This window comes from Typopeltis vanoorti, chromosome 15, assembly GCF_054136105.1.
Source record: "Typopeltis vanoorti isolate ZY-2024b chromosome 15, IOZ_Tvanoo_1.0, whole genome shotgun sequence".
NCBI lineage: Eukaryota > Metazoa > Arthropoda > Arachnida > Uropygi > Thelyphonidae > Typopeltis > Typopeltis vanoorti.
Window position 1 is genome coordinate 114,600,987 of NC_143563.1, and position 20,846 is coordinate 114,621,832.

The 20,846-nt window shown below is 33.3% G+C and overlaps 1 protein-coding gene across 31 annotated transcripts in view; it reads right to left on the minus strand.

Moving 5' to 3' along the window:
- The window catches only part of LOC150099090 (uncharacterized), a 479,515-nt gene that overhangs the window by 268,408 nt on the left and 190,261 nt on the right, over positions 1 to 20,846 (minus strand). The window contains exon 5 of one of the 31 annotated variants that reach the window (XM_090405412.1): positions 13,293 to 13,363. The exons of the other annotated variants lie outside the window; for them this stretch is intronic. Coding sequence (XP_090261538.1) covers positions 13,308 to 13,363 — 56 coding nt within the window. The 3' untranslated portion in view covers positions 13,293 to 13,307. Of the gene's footprint in view, positions 1 to 13,292; positions 13,364 to 20,846 lie in introns of those variants that run through there. 31 annotated transcript variants of the gene reach the window in all.

Here is a 20,846-nt window from a genome sequence, read left to right on the forward strand (position 1 = left end):
ATTGATTAAAATTTTAACGAGTTTTTTTTTACAAAATATTTGTTCATAAATTTTAATTATGCATTGAATAAATTGCAGAATGAAGAAAGATTAAAGAACATGTAAATCATGTAACCACATTGTGTGTGTGTGTGTGTGTGTGTGTGTGTGTGTGTGTGTGCGTAGAAACTTTGAAAGCTGACCAATGAGCTTATGAGAATACAATCTTCGGCATTAGAGATGCTTTAGTTTGCACTACTAGAATGTGTGCGCTGCTGGGGCATCTGTATATTCACTAGGTTTCACTAGCCTGAGAGCCTTTTTGAAATGCTAGTTTTCATCCGAGATCAGGCAGAAACCTTAAAATAACAAAAATATCCCTTCATCCAATACCAAAGCAATTCTTTTTCTGAGAATTGTATTTTTCATAAGTGAATAATAGTCAGTGCTTATCAAATATATCAGAGTAATTATCAAATAGTCTAAATGTTTTAATATTTCATGCAAAACTTAAGAAACCTGGAAAATTTTAAATTACAATGCAGATGATTCTCACAAGCTCTTTTTCTTATTAGAAACTCCAAGTTTCTACATATATGTATATTCAGCTATGAAATAAGCACACATCTTTAATATCTTCTATTTTCGTTTTTTTTTTTTTTTTTCATTGATAAAATGAAGACAGACTTTTGGTGTCTTTGATAAAAAGAGGAAATAAAATTGTGCTTTTGCTAAATATAATAACTATCAAATTTTTAAGTGTAGAGCCATGATACTTCAATGTTAAATAAGTGAGATGAAATTATTGTAAGGGAGGTTTATCATAGATCCAGCCATACTTTATAGTAAAAAAACTTTCAAAAATATACCATGGGGTTTATAAGAACATAACCCTCTCATAAGCTTTCTAGTAATTTGTAAGTAAAAAAAAAAAAAATAATAATCCACATTTCTTACTTTTGCTCGTTTCCTCATTATCTAGCTAAAATTGTACACTTATTGGCTTAAACCACAATGTAAAATGATGGTACAACATGACAGAATTTCATGCTAGCTGGGGCATCGCCCGGTTAAACAAGTCCCCGTTGTTTTCGCCAGGGAACCAGGGCGAACAGTAAAAATTCAGCTGCTGGAACAAATTCAAAAACACACCCCAACTCAACACCACTAGAGTTTGGGATTGGTACTATCAATATAAGAAGCCTGAATAGCAAAGAAATGGAGCTAGCTGAGGAATTAGATAAGTACTAGATCGACATAATAGGGGTGACTGAAACAAAAAAGACAAAAACTGGTGAGATTTTTCTGAGCAATAAATACAAAATGTTATATTCAGGCAATGACAATCAAGAAAAAGAAGGTGTAGCTGTAGTATTGAACACAAAATATAAGGCTAATCTTCTTGAATGGCAGGCAGTCTCAAGTAGAGTGATGTGGGCAAACATGAGAATGGGGAACTGGACAATGAGACTTATTTGTGCCTATAGTCCCACAGAAGGTTCTACTAAGGTAGAAGTAGAGGAATTTTTTGAGAGTTTAGAGATAGCAACTGATACAATGAAAAAGGAAAAGTTGGTCCTTGTTGGAGATCTAAATAGCAGAGTAAGAAATGATTGTCAGACATACAAAAATATTTTGGGAAAATTTGGAGAAAAGAGCAAAGCTAATAAAAATGGCAAACACCTGTTGGATTTCTGTTCAGGACATGGACTGGTTATTACTAACACAATGATCCAACATAAAAATGTGCACTAATTCACATGGAGAGAAGAGGCAAGGAATAAGAAAAGTCTCTTGACTATGTTGTTGTTGTTGATACTGATGTTTTCTCCAGGGGGAAGAAAAAAATTGAATTTCATATTGAAAAGAAGAACATGTAATAAAGTTTTAAAGCAAATAAAAGTTGAGCAACTCCCAGATGTGAACTGTAGATTAAAATACACAAACATTATTGAAGAAAAAATGAAAAAGTGTGAGGAACAGGAACCAAATCTTGGATCTGGCTGAATCAATCAAACATTGACTGATTCAGCCAGAGAAGCATGTGGTGAGGTTGTCTGAAAGGATAGAAAAATCAAAACTCTATGGTGAAAACAGGAAGTTAAAGAGGCAGTGAAGGAAAAGAAGAAAGCATATTAAAAGTTCTTGGCAAATAAGTCAGCTTGTGCTCTTAGAGAATACAGAGACAAATGTAAGAAAGCTAAACAGTGTGTAGAACTTGCTAAACAAAAGTTATGGGAAGACTTTGGTAAGAATACAGAAAATAAATATCAAGAGGATGGCATGATATTCTGGAGGTTGTTGAAGAAACTCAACTCAGAAACGGAGGAAAGAGTGCTGTAAAAGGAATTAGAGATGATAAAGGTGACTTGAAAACAGGAGAAAGAGATATCCTTGAAGTATGGAGTAATTACTTCGAAAAATTGCTAAATGAAACAAGCAGTGATAGTACAGTGGTAAAAAAACTCAAAAGGGATGCAGTCAGGAATACATATCCATAGATGAAGTAGAAAAAGCCATCAAAAGGATTGAAATGTGGAAAGGCAGCAGGAGTAGATGATATTCAGCTAGAAATGCTCAAGTAAGGAGGTATAAAAGTCTTATAGTGACTGCATAGTTCAGCAAGGCCTGGACAGAGAGTCGAATTCCAGATGATTGGAGTAGAGCTATTATAGTACCCATATATAAAAAGGAAAATAAAACTGAATATAAAAATTACAGAAGTATTTCTCTACTGAGTGTTCCTGGTAAGATTTATAAAAGCATATTTGAGAAATGGTTGAGAAGGATTGTGGAAGAGAAGCTTGATGAAGAACAAACTAGATTCAGGCCAAATAGAGGCTGTCAGGATCAGATTTTCACTTTACGACAAATAGGTGAGAAATCATGGGAATATAACAAAGATCTGTATTTAAGTTTTGTAGATCTGAAAAAGGCATATAACAAGGTACCAAGAGAGAAACTATTCAAAATGCTACAGTTGTATGGTGTCAGTGGCACATTATATCAAGCAACATTTAGTCTTTATTTGATTTGTAATTCAGCAGTTAGAATTGAAGGAAGTACAGGAAGATGGTTTAATGTTAAATCTGGTGTCAGACAACGGTGTGCATTATCTATTCTGTTATTCATTATTTATATGGATCACATTATGAAGGAAAGTGGTATTAAAGATATCAAAATTGGAAATGTTAATCTCGGTTCTATGCTTTATGTAGATGATGTTATTCATTATTTATATGGATCACATTATGAAGGAAAGTGGTATTAAAGAATAACTGTTGTAATAGATTTGGTATGAAAATCAGCAATAATAAGACAAAGACAAAGAAAATAGGCAGAAGCATTGAAAATGTCAACTGTGTTGTGAATGGAGAATCTGTGGAACAAGTAAAACATTTCAGCTACTTAGGCACGATTTTTAGTGTAGAAGGTAAATTAAATATGAAAATAGACAACAGAATCAACAGAGCTGGTATGGTAGGAAATTAAATGAATAAATTTATAAGGTATAATAGAGACATTAGTCAAAACACTAAATTAGATGTATACAAGACAGTGTTCAAACCAATTTTAACTTATGGATCTGAGAGCTGGTTTAGAAATAAAACACTTGACAAATGACTAGAGACCACTGATATGAGAATCCTGATTAAGATTAGGGGCATGAACAGATGGCATCAATGCCAATATCATATTAAAAAGGAGGATATTAGTAAAGAACTTGACACTGTATCATTCAGGAATGTGTTAGCAGAGCTAATTTCAGGTTTCCTGCCAACCTGGCAGGGAACAAGTGTTCTCTGTCAGGTTGGCAAGAAAAAGACCCAGAGGAAGACCAAGATATAGGTGGATTGATAATGTAAAAAGTGCCTTAGAAGATAGAAATATAAGATCTGATGATTTTGGAGTCTTGACAGGTAACAGATTGATTTGGGGGAAAACTGTAGATAGGAAGTTAGTAATGTTGTAAATTTTTCATGTAGTACTATCATATCTTTATCACCCCTTGAGGGTACATATCAGGAATTTAATGATCATGAGCTAAAATAGATATAAGCTTCTCAACTTTATAGTTTAATATTTTAAACTACCCATTTAGGGCACTCACCACTTATGATAAATTTAACTTTCTGGTATTGCTTAGTACAGTAGTGAATGAGTTTTTTTTTCATTACTTCCACTTGTAACTTTTTTAACTCAGTCAATTTGAAGCTTGGTGTGTCATGCTAGTGAAACTTACTAGCATCAAATGCTAGTAAGTTTCACTAGCATATGGGATGTGGATAGAGTTTGTGTTGTTTAAATAGTGCAGTCAAGATAACTGTGATTCCAGTCTTGTTCTCATAACCTCTCTGGTAAATTTTTGCAGTTTCACTTTCTTTCTACATTTGGCTATAAAACAAATGGATCTGCAATATCCCCCATTTTGATATAATAAAACTATCCTTTGATTTCATAGAGAACAATGTATTTAATAAACAATACAACATAAAAATCAGAACAAAATATTTAACTTATTTTCAACTTGGAAATATAGAGAATAATTATGAATGTAGGAAAATGAATTTTTCATAATTTCTGGGAGGAGCATGCATCTGGTTTCTTGATAAATATTTCCAACTTCTAAAAAAAACTTTCAAGGAATAAGCTGGCAGCTAGAGAGAAAAGAATTTTCTGAAGAATAAATTTAGGCTTTTATTTGAACAGTCGCACAAGATAAGGGGAGGCCTTTCCTGATTGGGTGTGTTTGTTATGGCACATGTAACAGGAATTTTCTGCTTTGGCTGGCCAAATACTGAAGCAGAACCAAATATTCGATGCATCCCTAACAACCCTGCATATCAGTTTTATCATAACAGCAATAACAATATTCTGTGCAGTCTTTGCAACACTTGCAATGTGCTCTTGGAACTTGGTTCCACTGTCTACCATCACCTCATGATCTCAAATCTCATCCATTTCCTGAAGTTCAATCAATACAGTATGTAGCCTTATATCTCTGTACCCCAAAATGTAACATCTTGCATTCATTAATATTAAAACTATAACCCCACTCATGTGTCCAAGCTAAAAGTCTATTCAAATCTTCCTGTCGAGAACTAACATCAGCAATACTCCTGGATAATGCACCTAACTTTGCATCATGAGCAAACATTTGAAAATCCCAAAGTCAATGCACATGAAATATCATTAACAAATGAGTAAAGCACAATAAAGAACACAACACGAAGCATGCAAATGGTCAAATTTCTTTTCTGACACACTGCTCCTCCATCATAAACAATTTGCTGGTAATATTAAGAACACCAGTCTTCAATTCATTCTAACCAAACATAAGCAGATTGCTAAGACTAGATCTGCTCTTCATGCAAATCGATGCTAGCTGACTACAGATATACAGACTTGTCTATAATTGGAAACTTCTGTTCTAGAACCATGCTTGTGGAGAGTTACTCTTTTACCTTCTTTTCTCTCCTTAGAAACCTTCTCTGCTGCAAGACATTAAATAACTAGGTCAAGCGCATAGCTAACTGTTTTGTACATTCCTTAAAAAATAAGTTAGAAGTACTTCACAAGATCAAAATATAAAATAATCGAACAATATTTAGAGTTAGGACAAGACTAATTTGGAGGAAAATTCAAACAGTAACAACATGCTTAAACCAAAAACATACACAGAAGCAACATTATTATTAAAGAAACCTCATGTTTTAATTTTTACAGCATTATAAATATTACATTACAGGAAAACCTTGCTTAACGTGAATTCGATATGCACGATAATCAGTAAACGTGATTTTTTACTTTATGCAAAATTTTATTCGCCAATCTGCAGCGAGTGGCAACACTTGTCAATGTAGCAGCCAGTGCTGCAGGAGGTGGTCAGCAACACTCGGCAGTTGACTGTAAGCTATCATCGCAAGCGCATGTGCAAATTCTGTTCTCTCCTCGATCACTTTTCCTTCATTCTGCTTTTATTTAGACACCTGTAAGGCTTTATTATATTATATTCAACTCCTGATATGGAAAAGAGAAAGACTCATAAAGAGAGTGGCAGTAATAAAAAGAGAAGAAAAGTAATTATGTTAGAGGAAAAGCTAAAAAAACTTGTTCGATTCCCATTCAGAACAGTTAAGTGAGAATTATTTCCTTCAACTAGAACAGAATGCATGTGAAGAAGATAAGGAGTGCAAACAAGAAGAGAATGTCACAACTAAGAAGCTAATTGCAAAAGAACTTGAGCTAGTTTTCAATCACATTGAGCATCCTAAGAAAATTTTGTTTGATGCTGATTCTGAGATGGAACGAAGCGTCGAAGTCCGCTGAAATCTTTATAAAGCGATCACCAGCTATCATAAACTGCATGACAAGGTGAAAAAGTCGAGCGCTATGCAAACATCTTTATTTAATTTTTTTTTTTTTTTTTTTAAAGTAGCTCAATCAAATGAGCTATAATTTTTATTTAGACATCAAATAAAAATGTTAGCAATTAATTTTTTTTTTTCAAATTTACGCTAACTGATGGATGAATTACAATTCCTATTGTTTACTGTATTCACTTAATGTGATTTCGCTTAGCGAGCATATCGATGGATTAATTAATCGCGTTATGCGAGGTTTTCCTGTATACATAAAAAGAGCAAATTGGTTCTGAATGTAAAAATTTCATTCACATAAGATAATTTTGTTTACATTTCTTACTGTTAGTAAACTATTTATGTAAAAATAAAGATGAAAAATACACTGGTATACCTACTCTCTAGCCAACCAACTGCAGTTTCAATTCCTGCATAATGATGAACGGATGTTTTTAATGTCATCAGACAGGGATAAATTTATTATCTGATGAAAGACCATCATTGTATTTATTACAAAAGACCAGAAGTGACTTGAAAAGTATCTACATCAGCCTTCGGCAACATGGTTTCTTATGGATTATGTAAAAAAATAAAAATAAAAAAGAGAATAGACAAGAATTTTGTTGTAAACTCAAAGAAAATCTTTTTATAGATCTTGTCTATATGATGAAAAGGAACAGATAACACTGAAGATAATGATCTTTCATAATTCAATGAGAGCAAGTATATACTTTTTAGTTGAAAGTGAGTTAATAATTTTTTGTTAGGCAATAAGAAATCTATTAACTGATTTTAGCAAAATAAAAGGCATGAACATTATTATTATTATATCAACTCTCCTGCAAGGCTCATCAAGGGGGGGGGGGGAGGTTTATACGATTATTAATTACATACATTATCAAAGAAGTACACATTACATTACAACGTGAAATAAGTATATATATATATATTACAAAAGTCTACATACTTACAGAAAATCTCTCCTGCCCATAACATATCTATCATACTGAAGCTTAAACTCATTCACACTCTTAGTTGGCATACTTTGACAATGCATTGCACTCATCCAACACTCTCTACATAATAATTTATCACCCTATTATTCGCCACTTCCTTGTGCAACTTCTAGGGATGGCCTCTAGTTCTTGTCCCTTCCTTACTTTCCACTACCTGAAAAATCTCTCGCGTATCCATCCGGTAAATATCCCTCAAGAGCTTAAACATCTATATCATCACCATCTTCTATCAGCCAAACTCTGCAGATTATGACTTTAAGCCATTCTTATAGCTAATGTTCCACAGTTCTAAAATCATTTTTGTCAACCACCTCTGCACTCTCTTCTAAAGAATCTTCATCCATTCTAAATCACAGCGGTCCAGATGTGGCCTGATTAGGGCATTATACAATGGAATCGCTACCAATATATCTCTGTTGATTAATGTTCATCTTATGCAACAATCCTCTGAGTTGTCTTAATTACCTTTGCAATACGTCTCTCAAATTTCAAATTTTGATCCACCATAGCCCCAAGATCCCATGCTTCAACTTCCTCCAGTATACTTCCACAAAGAGTATGCAGTATCCCATCTGTAGATCCCAAAATTCAAAGCTTTATATTTAGCAACATTACACTGCTATCCCCATTCATATGCCCACATTTCCAGCTTATTCAGAAGAATCCTCCTGAAGCACTACATCAGCACAATTCTCAATACCATTCCCCAGTGTCACCTCCGCTACAAACAACTGAATATCTCCTTGAATTTCAGTCATAAGATCATTGATATAAAGGTTGAAAAGTAGTGGTCCCAGAACAGAGCCCTGTAGAACTCCACTAGTAAGTTTCCTTTTCCCCAATATTGCCCCTCCATATACAATCCTCTGATATTTATCAGACAACTAATTGCCAATCCACTCCACCATCTTAATATCCAAACCGATATGTTGCAGCTTAAATATCCGTTTATCATGCAGTACCCTATCAAATACCTTTGCAAAATCTAAAAAAAATTACAGTGTATGCATTTCCCTCATCAACTACTCATTACTTTATCATAAAAGTTTACGAGATTACTGAAACAAGAATGCCCTTTAACATATCTGTGCTGACCTCCACAGATATTATTTTCATCTGCCCAGTTTTGTATACAAGCACTTACCAATTTTTCTTATACCTTAACCACCACAGAAATTACACAAATTAGTCTATAATTTGATGCCTTCCTTCTCCCACTGCCCTTAAGCAGTGGAAAAATCCTACCCTCCTTCCACTTCCCCATGGACTTTTCTAGATGCAAGGCTTTCATTAAACAGTCAAGTCAAGGGAGCTGTCAATTATTTAGCACATTCCCTCATGGTGAAATTTCATCAAGTTCCACAGACTTACTGACATCTAGAGTACTTATTATTATAAATACATCTATTTCATTTATCTCTAGATGTTTAATTTGTTACGTTATTAAAAACATTTTAATAAAGTAATCATTAAACAGCTCTGCAATATCACTTTTCTTGGTCAATAAACCACCTTTTCCATCTAGCAAGACCATTTGTCCACAATCATTCTTTCTTTTGCTAGCCACATAGTCCACTGAATGTAGTGTTGGCCTCCTCTCATATTCCATTTTTTCCCTTCCTGACTACACTAGTCCCCTTTCTTGCTTGAATTCAAGCAACTGTTTGCTGCCTCTCATTCTCTACTTTTTCCATAATCTTTTTATCTGCAATTCTTTCTTGATCTCAGCAGTCATCTATTTTACCCCAATTAAATTTTTTTTTTTCATTCATGGTATATGCTTTGCCACTACTGTTAACAAATGGCCCTTAACTTGCTTCCATGCATAATTGATCTGTTTACTCTCTAATTTCTCCACCCATGGCACTGCTCCCAAGTTGGTTTCTAAAATTATTAAAACCACCTGCCTTATAATTCCACATCATTTCCTTTCTCATTAACTTTTGCATGCCCGTGCACATACCCCCCCCTCTGCCCCTTCTATATCAATACCACATGGTCACTTTCACCAAGCGTAGGCAAATATGACATTTCAGTCGCCATCAAATTATCTGATACTATAATCAAATCCAAAACTTTTGATCTGTGTGTTACTTCCACCACATGCTGTTTAAGACATTTGTCCCTCAAGAATTCCAAAATTGAGTTTCTTTAATACCACAGGCTACTTCCTCTGTCTGATGTATATTTCCATAATTTCTTGAAATCGTTCATAATGATCACCTACTTTCCACTCACCAAGCCAATTTTTCACATTTCCTGTTCAGTCCACTCTATATATCCTAGCCCATTAGCAACATCCAACTATATATCTGGTCCTGCCAACCTGTGAAGCAGTGTGTGTGTTCTAGATGGTTGCTACTCATTCACTCGGAATCTGAATCTTATCTCCTAAATCCTTCAAATCAACACAGAAAGAGAAGAAATGATGTGTGAAGTTCTTCTGTTAATTAATAATATATAAGCAATTTTTCTATAGACTAATATTAATTACTCAGTTAATCTTAGTATAGTATGCCCACAGATTCAAGACCCTTCGACACTTCTGCACGTCACAACAAGGAGAATCCATTCCAATAATAGGGTAATCAATCCATCTTCTGGAGCGAGTTATTTATTATTACACGTTAGAAAATTAACTTCTCTTTTATGATCATTGTAGTTTTTAAAGTGGTAACTATTTTGCTTGTATAACAGTTGGAAAATTTTATCTATAAAGCACGTGATTTCGCGTGTTGGCGACCAATTCGTACGTCATTCATTTCTTTTTCCCCTTCAGCATGAATCGACTATTCTTGGCACCAAGCCAAGCGAAGCTCTACAAAGTGTGGGCACACTATAACCTGTAGAGTGATTTCAAAACAACTTTAAGCACTACCACTAAAATTAAAGAGACAGAAGTTACGCATCTATTGATAAAATGATTTTTGTATTGATGAATTATTTCTATGCCGATTTGAGGGATTTAGGAGATTATTCAAATTCCAAGTGAATGAATAGCAACCAGTACAAAGGGAAAAAAGTGATTAAGAACAACTAAAAATAAATTTATACAGCAGCTGGATGGACCTATAAGTTGTTGTTTTTTTAAAAAATTGAATGCCATTTTATTGTTAAGTAATTAGCACATGAAATAAGAAATGGTCACATCACCTAATTACAGCCAATGTGTGATAGCAATCACACATGGCTCGATGACTTCTCCTTTTAAAAGCAAGAGGAGAAATTGTAATAAGAAAGCAGCAAAATGCTCTAATTTTAATAAAGCTAATTCTAGGGTATGGTAAGAGAAGTAGAATGCATGAACTGAGAACTAGATTATAATGGAATGAATATTAATAGTAAATGAGAACCTTAAATGTGTGATAATGAGGAAAAATACATGTGCATTTAAGGTCCCATCAGGACTATTCCAATTTGGTTGCCAATAGTTATATCTTTGAGCAAGTGGAAAATTATCAAGTTAATATCAGCTTCAATGATATGTATCAAGAAAGAGATAGAGGAGAAAAATGAGAAGACCAATTATGGATATTCTGCAAATCTTCCAAGTCTCAAAATCAGAATATTATCAAGAAAATCCAAAGAAAAACTCTTATTAACATTATCTACATCCACTGTCAACCTACAATTGGTCGTGAAACATGGTTAACAACAAAGGGAGATAATAGAAACCTTGCTACACTTAAAATACATAAGAATGCTGGATCAACACTTTACTCCAGATACAGCTTATGATGTATAAAGAAAACTGGTGACGGCAGAATTAGTCTAAATGGTCCATTAATTAGCTGTTGAAGAAATTTAAAAATCTGATGTTATGGATAAATAACCATTTTTTATGAAAATCTGCCATGAGGAAAAATACCAATACCAGATTGAATACCAATCTGGAAAGCAGCTGAAAAGTAGAATAAATATATAAAATTATTATTAATGAAATCATTAAAGACTATAAAGCTGAATTTTAGCTACAGCTGTCTAGTAACTTTAAGCCCAGTTCTAAGAATTTTTAAAGATAATTCAAAAAAACAAAGTCAAAGAGAACAGTAGTTAGCATAATCAGCATGATGGGTTGCATTTGAAAGATTCTACTGAGACAGCAGGGGAATTTAATAATTACATGACAGTGAAGATGGAAAATGTGCAAATAGATTGAATATACATAATAAGTAACCAATAAGGTTGGAGATAGTAAATAAATCTATTTCTTGGATAATTAGCCCTCCTACCGGCCAAGGTGGATGAAATAGCAAGACTACCCCAGACTTTTACATGGATCAAAACTTCATCGGCATTCTATCTTTTATCAAGTATTTATCCTCCTCTGATGTTAATCCCTTAACGGCGATTTGAGAACATTAGCGGATTAAAGATTAACTGTGGTCGAGCGACTTTTGTGTCACTTGTCTTTACATGTACTCTGTTACTTCGAATTTTCTTCACTGTAGTAGGATATTTGATTTTTTTTTTTTTTGCTGAACAATTTATTTCTTGTCTCTCTTTCCAAAAATAATAGAAGTTTCACACTGCCAAAATAAATAATCAATCCTGAAATGACCGTAGATCAGCCTTTGCAATGAATATACTTTAGTAATAGTTAATTTCCTCCACTTTACTGACAGTATAGATTCTTTTTCGAATTTTCAATTGTTTGTTTACGTTTAAAATATTTTGTCAAATATTTATATTTTTAAATAACATTTAGTGAAATAAATATGACACTTTGCTTTCTTTCTTTGCAAAATACCTTTATATGGATTGTCACATTAGATGAACTTAGATGTGGTTACAGCTCAAAACAGGAGGATGTGGAGGAGACTCATTAAAAACAGCAACCCTACTTAAGTGGGATAAGCTGAAGAAGAAAGATGTAAGCAGCAACTGCCTACTACAGAAATTTATGCAGAAAAGAAAACCAAACCTGTGCAGACTAAGTTGGACATAATGTACAAGTTTATAAAGAAGCCCATTTCTGCTGTCAGCTCATATGTGTAGATGAGCAGTTTGTTGCAATTCCCGAATTTGAAGAATTTGTTAGCGTTCAACTAGCTCCTCTTTCTCCTCTGATGAACAGTCGAATTAAAAGCAGCAATTTTCAAGAATTATTCTTGCTCCCTGTGTTTCAATCTGATTATTTCACTGGTAAGTAAGTGAACATTAGCATTGAACACTTCAGTTTCATTATTTATAGTACAGTGTACAGTAATTTCCAATTCATGACCTTTTCAACTTACGATGGGATGATCATCAGAATAGAACCTTGTCGTAAGTCAAGGACTGACTGTACCGAATCATATGGTACTTCGGGAAGTACCATACTTCCTCCAGAAACAATGATATACAGTGATTTATTATGTTTTTTTTTTCTTTTTCAGCCTTCAGTTTATTTTCCTTTAAAGATCAATGCACCAACAAAGGAATCTGAATTATCCTAACCAATCACTACTAAATAAATAAATAGTGATCATTATAAGTCTGAATTTCTTGACTAGTATTAAAATTACAGGGGATAAGCAGTTATTACTATGTACTGTACACAATGCTTCATAAATTTTATATTACAATCTGTAATATATGAAGCAACTGGTTGCTGAATTATGCGTGTTTCAAAAGGAGAAGTGAATAAGTTAGACGAATATAATAACATAATAACACTGTGTAGGTGCGTGAGTGAGTGGTGGTGGTTGGGTCTCAGACATTTTCAGACTGAGAAACACCTTAAGTAATAACAGTATTCTGTGTAAAAATGGAAAAATAAAATAATAATATTGTCATTATATGAACTTAAGAATGATATTTTAACCAAACAATAAGAATAAATAAGCAACCACTCTTACAAGTTAGCAGATACAAAGAACCTACTTACCAAAATTTAATACAATGGATATGGCTGATAGGCTGAACAAACACTTTTGATTACAGGTGTGATAATGGACAACGTAACATTTTAGGCTCTGCATTCAGTCTGCTTCCATTGTGTTGCTTGCTTTTGTGGAATTACAGCTGAAAAATCAGTTTCACAAAGATAGGTAGTAACAAATGCCAGATTTTAAGGAGAGATTATTTTTGCAACATTGAAAAATCATGCTATGCACTTACCTAGAACTTCCTTCAACTGTTACTGTAAAATTCTAGCTTGCATTTTCTATTATCTAAGTTCAATTTTAGGAGAACAATACTCAATGAAAAGTCCTCAAGTACATGCATTCGAAGCATTATATATCATTCTTTATTGCATCATCAATTGTTGGATTACTTCCTAAGAATTTATTTATTGTGGTAAAGTACCTTGTTCTTGTATACTTAAACGGCAGATTTCAAACTTGACTCCAGGTGGTTGGGAGAAGACAAATCTGCACGGAAAGAGAGGCCTGTTTTACCTTGTTGATTACTGTAATCAACATTGTTTTAGACCAACCAGCACATATTAACAAATAAGAGGGCTTCTCATGTCTTCTAAAATAAGAGATCAGAAGCTTAGCTTTGACATGCGTGGCTTTTATAATATGGTCTATTATCAATCGATATCTAAGACTATGCCTTTGTTGGAAATTATTGGTGGTGAATAACAATATTTCAAGCTGAATACAACATACATCCTCTACTTTATCAACACTAACAGTGTCCTTCAATTAAACAGTCAGTTACCCTTTTGGTCTGTTATTGAGAAATGAATATTAAAAATGTACAATTGGATTTACTTCCATATCAGTTATGAGGATGGGATGCTACATGAATATAAACAAATTCTCATTATTTCATTATGAAAATAGTAAACAAACATTTTGATCAGGAATACAACTATTTACAATTTTTTTATACAAAGTTTTTTTTAAAAAAAAATATCTGCACACATTAGCTGTCGTGCTACATTTTCCTATATGTTACAAGCGCAATCTGAGATAAAAGAATGATAAAAAAAATAATACCCTCCCCACCCACACATACCTTTTTAACAGTTTATTGCTATGCTGTGGCTCATTTCAAGATGATATATTTCTAACACTTTTGTTTACAGGATTGCATGTTAGCCATCTTATAAACAGAAGGATGAGTAGAAAATAAATTTTCTGCTCCGTTTCCTGTTTTTGTAGTTATGTGTTGATATCGATGTATGAATTTTTCTTTCAGTTGTCTGAAGTAAAGACTATGTCCACAGGAGTAGAATTAATTTCCTTTTTGACCAGATTCTTAATTGACTATCCATCCAAAAAATACAAACATACATGTAAAAAAAAAACTCAATCTTGAAGGTACTCTGGCTATCTGAGTTTTTCTGTTGATTTTTTATTTTTTTATTTTTCTCAACCTCAACTGATGGAGTATATAGGTTCAATAAGATCTGATTAAAATTTTTGAATATATTTGCTGTGCATTGATACTTCACTCACAATCTCATTTGGACTAAGGATTGTGCTTTCACAAGAATGTCAGATGGACTCTCAGAAATTCTGTATCCCATCCAGGATACAGAATTTCTGAGTGTTTCAAAGATTTTTTACTGTAGAAGTGGAGCTACAAAAATGTAAGGCATATATTTTCCTCCTAGACGATATTCCCTCTGCCATGCAAAGCAGACACCAAAACAATGAATTCTAAGGGGAATCCAGCTGTCTGCTAATTATGTAAAACTGGAAGGGAACTAATTAATATGGATGATGTAGAGATCTTGCAAGATGATTAAAACAGGAAAGAATGATAGCCTTTCCTATCAGGAAGATCTTGGTTCAACTTACATTGAAATATTAGTAATCTTTATATGGACTTTCAACTGATCTCATTCCAGAGGATATAGCAACTTTCTTCTTGCAAAATAAGCCAGGGAATAGGCACAAATTAACAGACAAAAAACACTGTGTAGCATGTAAAAAAAAAAAAATGCAGCATAGACAGTGGATCATGATGTTGTTGTAAGGTGGCCTACTGCAAATATCATGCCATTATGAAACTGATGAAGAGAATGACAGAATTATTCTGTCTTCAAGTTCTGCCAAGAGTGGAGCAAATAGAAGAACCATACATTTCCCTAAGATGTTCAGAATATTTTGAGATGTTCATCAAAGTCTTGGAAATGTTGTTTCTGCATTACAAGTTGTCTACAAAAATTTTTTATGGGCACTGTTCCTTCAACAAGCCACCCTCATTCTTCTACTTTTCTAAAAACATGAACAGCAGGTCAATATTAATGTTGATAAAATAAATAGAATTATATGCCATCACAATCTTGATGTTACTTTTAAACCACCAATAATCAAATTAAAAAACATTCAACTCCTCCAATGCCCCCCCCCCGAGTACACCATATCTACCTGTAACTTACCTTATACTGCAGAAACTGGATGCAAAATTCCTATCTGTAAAAAAAGAACACAAACAATACATTAAATTTAAAAATTTTGGTAAAGCAGGTCCCTCAGACCATGCTCTTGATGCCCTATACCAAATTGATTGGAATGGTATCATGTATTGTTCTGATTTATGTGAGATCATGTTGCTCTCTAGCTTAATATATCTCTTAATGATTTGTAACCAAATAGGTAATAACAGGACTATCTTTGATGTAGCAAGTTCCCCCCACCCCCATCAATAGATCAGACCAGTAATGTTAACATTTGACTAAATTACTGTGCCTTCAGCATACCATGTAGATTGTAATATAGCTTGTTTCTTTGTATGTATATGTATACTCCAAATGATGACTTTGATATGAAGGTCAAAACATCAAGTGATTATTTTGGTTTTATATTAAAATGAAGTTTTACTATAACATGGTAGTTGTTTCCATAATTTTTTAATAATGAATTAAGATACAGTAGCTTCAAACATATTGTATATAACTAATTATGCTCCAATTTCATTCTATCTATCTCTGTTCTTCAGAGATAGATAGAATGAAATTCTATTATAAGCTGAATACAAGGAAATAAGTAAAACAAACTAATTTAGCATGCCTGACTTATATACGAAATATAAGAAAAATCTATTTTGCTTCAATTTTGAATGTAATTTAAAGCCTTCATCGGGAAGAGAAAAAAAAATGTAGATGAGCCATATATTCAGCGAGGATAAGCATCTGAAAACTCATTTAGAGCTAAACAACATTTTTTCATCTATTCCACCAACCAAAAATGATATCTCCTACTGGAGGTGTACAGCAGATTCCAATAGAAAGCCATTAAGAATCAGTGTCCAAACTAAACTGTTGAAGGATCACACAATGTATTGAGAGCCGGTTCGAAAAAATTTAGAAGGGGGGCATAAAAATATTTCTATTTTTTTAAATGCTAAATCCATTCCCTTGTTTATCTGTAGTAAGAAAAATAAATGTTACTAATATGTAAAGAATTACTAGACATTTCAGAAATGGAGTATAATATCAGGTTTACTTAAAAAACCTGACAGTGCTGTAATTGGGGGAGGGAGAAAAACATTGAAATGGTTAATATTATTGATGTATATTTTACTGCATTAAATCACATACATCAGTAAAACAGAACTGCTAAAAAAAAAAAAAAATTTTTTTACTAATAAATGAGTGATTACAGTCAAACAAAGAATCATCTGAGGAAGCAAAGTTATGTGGATGGATCTTCAAACAGTATTTTGTTTTTTAAATAAAATTATTTAATTTTATTTAAAAAATAAAATTAAATAAATAAAAAAGTAATCAAACAGCTCAGATTTCTTCACTAATACTGGCACCATAAACTCAATGTATCCCAATCAAAGCAAATAAACACTAATGAATGATTTTATGCAGGTCAATTCTATTTCCATTTAAGAAATCCAATTTCTTAAAATACTGAATTTATTAGAAAAAGTGGCATAAATATTACATGAAATATAGATCATGAAAGTGATTAAGCTATCACTTACCTGCCTAGTTTCAAAGACAGAGAAATATCCCTTTTCAAACATGAGAAATCAGGATGATTGTTTTTAGGCCATTAATTTACCATTTTTTTAATCCATTTTTTAAGGCCATTAATCCACCATTTTTCATACAGGGACATGCAATACAAGGGAAGAGATACCATGTCTGTCTGACAAAACAAAGGGCTGAAGCATTATAGGTGAATGGTAAGTCACTAAAACACTCGGGAAAGGTTATATGAATCAACGATTCCTCATTTCTAGTATTTTATGGGAGCAGAGTAACCAAAATATGGCAGCAACAAGAACTTAAATCCATGGACAGCTCATCATACTTGGACACAACAAAGGAATGCAGTTTAGGCTATGCTCTCCTGGCATTACTTAGCTCCTTTATATCAAAGAGTCAGGACTGAATGGTACTACCTACTTGAGGAATGTTAACCAAATACAATTATTCTTCTTGTATGTGATGGACACTTCCAACAGAAAAACAAAACCATTCTGCAGAATGTGGTTGTCCAAGAATGATAATGAGCTTTCCTTAATGATAACACAATCCCACTGAGAATATTTGAAATGCAATAAAATTAGATGTTTATGAAAGGAGCCGAATGCTAGCAAATCTGATAAAATGCAGAAATTCATGATGCCCACCTTGTATACAAAGTGGGCATGATGAATGTGAAGTATTTTGGGAATCTTTTGGATCCAATTCCCAAGGCTGTTCCAATGGCTTGCAGCAGTTCAGCACACTATTGGGTAAGTATAGCTAACAAACTGGCTATTCAATATATACTCTATTTTACACACACACAAGTATATTTACATGCTGACAACCTAATATTAAATGATGTTATATACCTGATGGTAAGAGGTGTTGATAGACCATGATTTTCATGTAATTAAAACTGAATTGTAAATATACATGTACTATTAACTAAGAGCAAATATGTTGTAAAGAATTTAACAGAAGTAAGTGAGCATATGTTTTTGAGAGACACTTGTGACATTAAATTAAGAATTATAAACATGTTAACACAAGAATATTTTAATGTTTGCCAAATATTTCAATCTGAAACTAACAGACTATACTCAGTGGTTTGATAGGAACAGTGTTTACAAGGTGGAATACAAGCAATTGATCATTCAAAAGTAGAACGAGCCATGTGATGTTACATTGCTAAGCATTAAAGAGAGGTAAATTTTAGAGTGATGAATAAATTATAGGTATTAATTCACAATTTCATATAACAATCTTAATTTATAAATTCAAAATTTAATATTAGATTAATGTAAGAATTAATGGTCTCAGTTTAAAAAAAAAAAAAAAAAACACTTTTAGTGTGTTATCCAGATTAAACTTTCCCATATTTTTGACTAAGATATACAGTCATTTCCATTCAAGTTAGGAGTTGAAGTAAGGCCTCAGCACTCTCTTTGAATAGGCGAGTCTTGGACCAGAGAATGTTGTGGCTTGTCTCTATTCTGTGCTGTGCCAATCCAGACTTATCCGATTTGTTGTATGATTGAGATTCTTGTATTCTTTTTTCTATAGAGAGTCCTGTTTGTTTTGTTCAAAGCACAACAGATTGCAGTTACAAGGAACTTGATATACAACCAGGCAGAGACATAGTTGAGCGTGTGTCTTTGGAAGAGGGGAAATAGGTGGATATTTTGTTAATATGGATATAAGTGGCTGTTAAATCATATTTCTTCAGAATTCTTGAAGTTGGTTCTGAAATCCCTGAAATATATGGAATTGGAACTTGACGTATTGATTATTTGACGTTCTGGATTGGATTTTATGAATCGAACAGATGTTGCGTAGTTTTTTCAGGAAGCCATTTAATTTCATGTGATGTTTGATTGTTGAAAGTTTTTTCTGTAATTCATGGGGAGTTGAACAATTAGTTTTAGCTCGTTGAATTAAACATTTTATGATTCCTGTTTTTTATAAGGATGATGGGCAGATTGTTTGAGAATGTAACGTCCAGTAAAAGTGGGTTTTCTGTAAACTGTTGTTGTCAGAATACCCGAAGGTGAGCGGATGTCTAAAAAGGATAACTTGTTGTCTTTTTCAATCTCCATGGTAAACTTAATACGAGGATGTAAGGAATTGATTTTGGCTTAAAAGGTAAGGAAACCTTTTTAGCCAAAAAAGGTTTCCTATTGTGAGGCCACACTGAAAAGATGTCGTCTATATATCTAACCCAAAAAGATGGTTGAGGAAATATAGATGAAAACAAGACGTCTTCTAGATGTTCCAAATAAAAGTGGACTTCTCATGGAAAAAATGCCATGATAATCAGATTATTCCTAACTTCGCTAAGATAAAAGAAACCATCAAATCTCCTGGAGCTCAAAAAAATCTATAGGAACACCAGCTTAGCTTTAATCCGTAATCAACTCAGAGCAGCTAAACATGATCTTGCTATTAACATTCGTCAAGTTGCTGATCCCTGTACCTTTATCTCCACAAACTTAGACCCACAACTTTCCGACATAGTTCTTAATGTGGCTAAACGCTATATACAACGTTCATATAAAAAAAAACAGAATTGACATCTAAACCGCAAATTTGATATCCTTATTTCTAGACAAATCAAGTCTTTCCATGTTCCATATAATTGGGTCGTCAACGTGTCCAGTCGCCCTTTAATCAGTAGTGAAACACTCATCCTCTCAAAAGGACAAGAATTTGCTATAGTCCCTAAAAAAAAATTTCTTATTTAGATTTCCTGGTTAACATCGAATGGAACCTTAGTCATCTCTCCAGTGAAAAAGCTAATTCTCTCCACCTCGAAGTTTTTCTACACTACTTAAAGCCAAGTTTCCTCCTTCCAACATATCTCCTTCTGAAAAGAAAGTGCTACATTCCTTAAGAAGCAACAGTCATGGATTCTTCAAACTGCATGAGAAAAATTTCTTTTTACTTCGAGATCGCTCAACATATCAAGAACTTGATCACGAACCCACCAACAGGCAACTGAAGAAATTAAATTCCCTTCTAGATACGGTGACAAGTTCAGATGCAGACATGTTAGAAAGATTAAAAACACATTTTGCAAGACCCAGATTTTATGGTCTACCAAAAATTCACAAGACAGACATTCCTCTCCGTCCTATAGTTGATATTGATTCACCTACATATCGCATAGTCAAGTATTTAGCGAAATTATTGAAATCATGCTCTTTTTTGAAAAACTATTGATTTCTTAAATAAATTAAAAAATATCTCATTACAACCTACTGATCTTATGGTGAGCTTCGATGTAGAATCTCTATATGCTAATGTACCTCTCAAAGAAAGTTACATTCTCAAACAACCTGCCCATCATCCTTATCAAAAAACAGGAATCATAAAATATTTAATTCGACGAGCTAGAACTAATTGTTCAACTCCCCGTGAATTACAGAAAGAACTTTCAACATTCAAACATCACATGAAATTAAATGGCTTCCTGAAAAAACTACACAACATCTGTTTGATTCATAAAATCCAATCCAGAATGACAAATAATCAATACGCCAAGTTCCAATTCCATATATTTCAGGGATTTCAGAACCAATTTCAAGAATTCTGAAGAAATATGATTTAACAGCCGCTTAT